Source organism: Cebidichthys violaceus, unplaced genomic scaffold, assembly GCF_023349555.1.
Source record: "Cebidichthys violaceus isolate CVI_PGR_0920_01 unplaced genomic scaffold, fCebVio1.0.p SCAF_76, whole genome shotgun sequence".
NCBI classification, from domain to species: domain Eukaryota; kingdom Metazoa; phylum Chordata; class Actinopteri; order Perciformes; family Stichaeidae; genus Cebidichthys; species Cebidichthys violaceus.
Genome location: NW_027176960.1, coordinates 605,001 through 611,866, shown reverse-complemented (window position 1 = coordinate 611,866; position 6,866 = coordinate 605,001). Strand labels below are relative to the sequence as shown.

General features: G+C 43.6%; 1 protein-coding gene across 1 annotated transcript in view; it reads right to left on the bottom strand.

Annotated features, from left to right (window-relative positions):
* Nucleotides 1-244: 244 nt before the first annotated feature.
* LOC137892159 (activin receptor type-2B-like) overlaps nucleotides 245-6,866 on the bottom strand; it is a 19,227-nt gene continuing 12,605 nt past the window's right edge. The window contains exons 5-11 of the mRNA XM_068737108.1: nucleotides 5,613-5,756; nucleotides 5,381-5,524; nucleotides 4,643-4,791; nucleotides 3,743-3,857; nucleotides 3,489-3,627; nucleotides 3,181-3,311; nucleotides 245-780 (exon numbers count right to left, since the gene is read on the bottom strand). Coding sequence (XP_068593209.1) covers nucleotides 565-780; nucleotides 3,181-3,311; nucleotides 3,489-3,627; nucleotides 3,743-3,857; nucleotides 4,643-4,791; nucleotides 5,381-5,524; nucleotides 5,613-5,756 — 1,038 coding nt within the window. The 3' untranslated portion in view covers nucleotides 245-564. The remainder of the gene's footprint in view (nucleotides 781-3,180; nucleotides 3,312-3,488; nucleotides 3,628-3,742; nucleotides 3,858-4,642; nucleotides 4,792-5,380; nucleotides 5,525-5,612; nucleotides 5,757-6,866) is intronic.

Sequence of the window (6,866 nt, the reverse complement as noted above, 5' to 3'; positions counted from 1 at the left end):
GGCAGGTTGATGGTAGGCGGTTGCTAGGTGACGCGGACCGGATCTAAAGGCGGAGTCTCAGAAGACAGCAGAAGAAAGAATGATACAAAATAATCTGCCAAAGTAAAGAAAGTCGTCGCTGAGGTACCTGGAGATAGAAGAGCATTCACTGAGTCGGGACCTGGATGCGTTTCACTGTTGGGTTTCCTGTGAGTGTGTGTGTGTGTGTGTGTGTGTGTGTGTGTGTGTGTGTACACACACACACACACACACACACACACACACACACACACACACTCATGTTTGGTTAAAAAAAGACACAAATGACTCAAGTGTGGAAGGAAAACTTGAGAAAAACAAGTACGTGTGCTGGTAAGATTAGTCCAAACGGACCGAGAGAGAATCAGAGAACAGAGAAAAGTCCAAAGAGATCAAATAGCAGCCGAGTTCAGGTTCCACTGAGAAAAGATGGGGTGTGTGTGTGTGTGTGTGTGTGTGTGTGTGTGTGAGAGAGTGTGAGTGTGTGTTGAGCTTCACGGGTAACGTCAGGCCTTCCAGAACCAGTGAGATGTTCTTTCTCTCTCCTCATATACTGGACTCTTTGGGCGGCAGGTCCACGTTGGTTACCATGGGAACGGGCGGTAGCGTGGAGACCAGCAGGTGGTCCAAGGTGGGCGGGGCCACGATGCCGGTCAAGCGGCGGACCTGAGAGATCCTCTCCTCCACACAACCGGCCGACAGACGAGCCTCGGCGTCGTGATCCCAGCACTCCTCCAGCGTCTCACAGATCTGAGCCAGACCCTGAAACCACAAAGCAGAAATATTAATACTATCATTCAGTACGACCGCAGCTGGTTTTATAAAGACGACTGAAAGCTGCTAAATCGCCTCTTTATTAAAGGTGCCGTCTCTCTGTGTGTGAGAGCAAACTCCTACAAACGAACGCGTTCAATGCATGAGACGCTACTAACTACGATAACGAACGCGTTCAATGCATGATACGCTACTAACTACGATAACGAATGCGTTCAATGCATGAGACGCTACTAGCTACGATAACGAACGCGTTCAATGCAACGAGACGCTACTAGCTACGATAACGAACGCGTTCAATGCAACGAGACGTTACTAACTACGATAACGAATGCGTTCAATGCAACGAGACGCTACTAACTACGATAACGAATGCGTTCAATGCAACGAGACGCTACTAGCTACGATAACGAACGCGTTCAATGCATGAGACGCTACTAACTACGATAACGAACGCGTTCAATGCAACGAGACGCTACTAACTACGATAAAGAACGCGTTCAATGCATGAGACGCTACAAACTACGATAACAAACGCGTTCAATGCAACGAGACGCTACAAACTACGATAACGAATGCGTTCAATGCAACGAGACGCTACAAACTACGATAACGAATGCGTTCAATGCATGAGACGCTACTAACTACGATAAAGAACGCGTTCAATGCATGAGACGCTACTAACTACGATAAAGAACGCGTTCAATGCATGAGACGCTACAAACTACGATAACGAATGCGTTCAATGCATGAGACGCTACTAACTGCGATAACGAACGCGTTCAATGCATGAGACGCTACTAACTGCGATAACGAACGCGTTCAATGCAATGAGACGCTACTAACTGCGATAACGAACGCGTTCAATGCATGAGACGCTACAAACTACGATAACGAACACGTTCAATGCAACGAGACGCTACTAACTGCGATAACGAACGCGTTCAATGCAATGAGACGCTACTAACTGCGATAACGAACGCGTTCAATGCATGAGACGCTACAAACTACGATAACGAACACGTTCAATGCAACAAGACGCTACAAACTGCGATAACGAACGCGTTCAATGCATGAGACGCTACTAACTACGATAACGAACGCGTTCAATGCATGAGACGCTACTAACTACGATAACGAATGCGTTCAATGCAACGAGACGTTACTAACTACGATAACGAACGCGTTCAATGCATGAGACGCTACTAACTACGATAACAAACGCGTTCAATGCATGAGACGCTACTAACTACGATAACGAATGCGCTCAATGCAACGAGACGCTACTAACTACGATAACGAACGCGTTCAATGCATGAGACGCTACTAACTGCGATAACGAATGCGTTCAATGCAACGAGACGCTACAAACTACGATAACGAACGCGTTCAATGCAACGAGACGCTACAAACTGCGATAACGAACGCGTTCAATGCATGAGACGCTACAAACTGCGATAACGAACGCGTTCAATGCAACGAGACGCTACAAACTGCGATAACGAACGCGTTCAATGCACGAGACGCTACTAACTACGATAACGAACGCGTTCAATGCACGAGACGCTACTAACTGCGATAACGAACGCGTTCAATGCACGAGACGCTACAAACTACGATAAAGAACGCGTTCAATGCATGAGACGCTACTAACTGCGATAACGAACGCGTTCAATGCAACGAGACGCTACTAACTACGATAAAGAACGCGTTCAATGCATGAGACGCTACTAACTGCGATAACGAACGCGTTCAATGCAACGAGACGCTACTAACTACGATAACGAACGCGTTCAATGCATGAGACGCTACAAACTACGATAACAAACGCGTTCAATGCAACGAGACGCTACAAACTGCGATAACGAACGCGTTCAATGCATGAGACGCTACCAACTACGATAACGAATGCGTTCAATGCATGAGACGCTACAAACTGCGATAACGAACGCGTTCAATGCATGAGACGCTACTAACTACGATAACGAACGCGTTCAATGCATGAGACGCTACAAACTACGATAACGAACGCGTTCAATGCAACGAGACGCTACAAACTGCGATAACGAATGCGTTCAATGCAACGAGACGCTACAAACTACGATAACGAACGCGTTCAATGCATGAGACGCTACTAACTACGATAACGAACGCGTTCAATGCAACGAGACGCTACAAGCTACGATAAAGAACGCGTTCAATGCAACGAGACGCTACAAACTGCGTTAACGAACGCGTTCAATGCAACGAGACGCTACTAACTGCGATAACGAACGCGTTCAATGTAACGAGACGCTACAAACTACGATAACGAACGCGTTCAATGTAACGAGATATGTAACATGTTCAGGTACTGAAGATGACGAGGAGAACGTGATGAAGACTCACGCTGTGTTTGAGCCACAGCTCTTTGAGGGACGGTCTCATCTTCTTGTGGACCACGATCTCCTGCAGGTCCTCCAAAGACGGATGCTGACCCACCTCCTCTTCAAAGGGCAGCATGTACTCACCCACCGGGCCTAACACACACGCACACACACAATAAATTAGTTTAGTTAACTTTAGTTAAGATGAGTTTAGTTTAGTAAAAATAAAAGAATATATCTGAAACCATAATATATATATAATATATGAGTGTTACTTTATGAGTAAACACAATATATAAACTATAATAATATAATATATATGATTGTTACCGTCCACAGCTCTGCAGCGGGTCACCAGCTCCCACAGCACCAGACCCAGAGCGTACATGTCGATCCTCAGGAAGGAGTCTCTCTGGAAGTTGATGGCTCCTTCTAGAACCTCTGGAGCCATGTAGCGCCTGGTCCCCACCTGCGCACACACACACACACACACACACACACACACACACACACACACACACACGCACGCATGAGGCCGTGCTCGGTGTGTGTGACTCGCGGCGGTCTGCGGTCCAATAGCTCACCTGGCCGTGAGTCTCTCCAGGTGGTTCTCCCGGAGCGAAGCGAACGGCGAGGCCGAAGTCTCCGATGACGGCGGTGAGGTCTGAACGCAGCATGATGTTCTTACTCTTAAAGTCCCTGAAGAGACATGAGGACATGAGGACACAAGACCAGGTCAACAGATCGCCCCCATCATAGGAGGACTACCAGGACCCTGTAGATGGGGTCTTCATCATGAGTCTTCATCATGATATTAAGACTCTACAGTAATCAACATGAAAGTCTCACAGTTAAGACTTTTACCTTTTAAAGTTTTTCTTTGAATATGTAAATGATATGTGATATGTTTACAGAACATAAATGTGAATATTAGATGAAGTTCAGTTTGTTGACATATTGGAGTCAAAGGTTTCTATATTTAGGATATCTCTTTGTATCATCTTCCATGTTGTTAGTAATAAAATGTTTGATGACCTCATAACAGGGACGTAAACAGGAAGTAGTGTTGAGTTATTCTCTGTTTGATGTCTGCAGTGAACTAGGACTCTTTGATCTCTTTAATCTTAATAACGGACTCTCTGGCTCTACCATGTGGCTGAACGTTGTTACTGCAGACTCGTCTTTAAATCAACGTTCTGTTTTACGTCATTCATACAGGAACATAAACGCATCACTAACACCGTTTATCATTTATACCTAAAATAATGTTATTCTAACACAACAATAATAATAGTAATAATAATAGTAATAATAATAATAATAATAATATAATAATAATAATATAATAATGATAATGTAATAATAATATAATAATAATATTATATCATAATATTATAATAATAATATAATAATAATAATAATAATGATGATAATATAATAAAATTATAACAATAATATAATAATAATAATAAAATAATAATGACCTGTGGGCGATGGCTGGTTTGGCCCCCCCCCCCTTCAGACGGGGGATGTCCTCATGAAGGTAAGACAGGCCGCACGCCATCGACTCAGAGATGAGACACAACTCTGACCAGCTCACGATGTTCCCCTTCAGGAAGTCAGACAGGGAGCCCTGCAGAGACAAAGACCAGGTCCCTCAGGTCTTCATTCAAAACCACATCCAGTCCAGACCTGAATCCTAAAGGTCTGATCTGTTCTAGGGGAGCTAAAGAGACACAGCTGAGACCAGAGACACACTGCTGTTGTTTTGTATGGTGGCTGGCTAGCAGCTAACGGCTAACAGTTAAAAGCTAACCACTAACAGCTAACAGCTAGCAACCAACGTAAACATGTCATGGTTCGGATGTATCGGTTGAGAGGCACATTTTCTTTGATATGTATCAATTCATATTTCTTACACTTCGAGGGCAATCACCGAAGAAAATGGACCAGAAAGAGCCTTTAACCGATACATGTGAACCGGTTAACAACTGACCAATGACAGCTAGCAGCTAACGGGTAACGGCTAATGGCTAACCCTAACCCCTCTTCCTCTCCCTCCCTCCTCACCCTCGCTCCATCCTCTTCCTCCTCTCCATCCCTCCCTCCTCTTCCTCCTTCTTCCTTCTTCCTCTTCCTTCTTCACTCCTCTTCCTCCTCCTCTTCCTCCCTCCTGATCCTCCTCCTCCTTCTTCCCTCCTCCTCCTCCTTCTCTTCCTCACCCTCTCGTGGAACTCGGTTATGAGCCACAGTTCGGCCTCCAGGTGACTCCCTCGTTTCTCTGCACCGATGAACCTCAAGATGTTCTCGTGCCTCATCCCCGGTGTGATGAAGATGTCAGTCTCGTTCACCCACGACTCCTTGTTCTGTGGGGAGGAGGAGGAGGAAGAGGAAAAGGAGATGAGAGTCGGTTTTCCAGACATACAACCACACAGAGAGGGTGCGAGTCTGAACCTGGATGGGGAAGATCTTGACGGCCACGTATTCGTTGATCATCTGAGCCTTCCAGACGCAGCCGAAGCGTCCTCGGGCCTTCACCTCCAGCAGCTGCAGAGGTTTGAGACGCAGCAGGGGGGAGGAGGGGGGAAGACCAGGATCCTGGGGGGACAAGTTCAACAAGGTCAACAGGAAGTAGACGTGATGTGTGAAAGTCAGGATTCTGCTGCGTCACATGAGAAAAGTACGGGACAAGAAAAGAAGCTAAAAATACGTTGTTATGCTGACGACACCCCGCTATACGTCTCGTTATAATCCACCAATCAGAACAGACTAACAGCACCCACATGTCTCATATTCACCGCTGGACTTCCTCAAACTGAACGATGACATCACAGAGATGTTTAAACTGAACGATGACATCACAGAGATGTTTAAACTGAACTGACATTACAGAGATGTTTAAACTGAACTGACATCACAGAGATCTTTAAACTGAACTGACATCACAGAGATCTTTAAACTGAACGATGACATCACAGAGATGTTTAAACTGAACGATGACATCACAGAGATGTTTAAACTGAACTGACATCACAGAGATCTTTAAACTGAACGATGACATCACAGAGATCTTTAAACTGAACTGACATCACAGAGATCTTTAAACTGAACGATGACATCACAGAGATCTTTAAACTGAACTGACATCATGGGGCCCTTTCGCATCACATTTAGACATCTGGGAGACTTTCGTTTGATTTGATTCTAGTGTTTTGATGACATCATCTCATTTATATTGTATGTTGTTATTATTATTACTGTTTTATTTACTTATTCCTTGTTGTGAAGTACTTGTACTACATTGTTGAGAATAGTGCTAAATAGATATATTAGTATATTAGAATTATTATTTTTTGGTTATTTTCTAGATGTAGTAGTAATAATATATGTTGGATATATTACTATTTAAAAAAAAAAGAATACACATGATAATATATACTAATGTTTAATTAATATATATTATCATGTGTATTCTTTTTTTTTGTTCTGTTCTTGTTCTGCTCAAGTATTATTATTATTAGTATTATTATTGACTATGACAACAGGGACCAGGTTGGAAATAAGTGTTTAAATGTTAAACTTGGACTGTTTTCTCTTCTATATCCATAAAAAGTGAATCATTATTGTTATAAAATGAACTTCAATTAAATCTTTGACTGATAGAGAAACCAAAAATGCTGAAGATGAATAAAACATATTAGAATACCT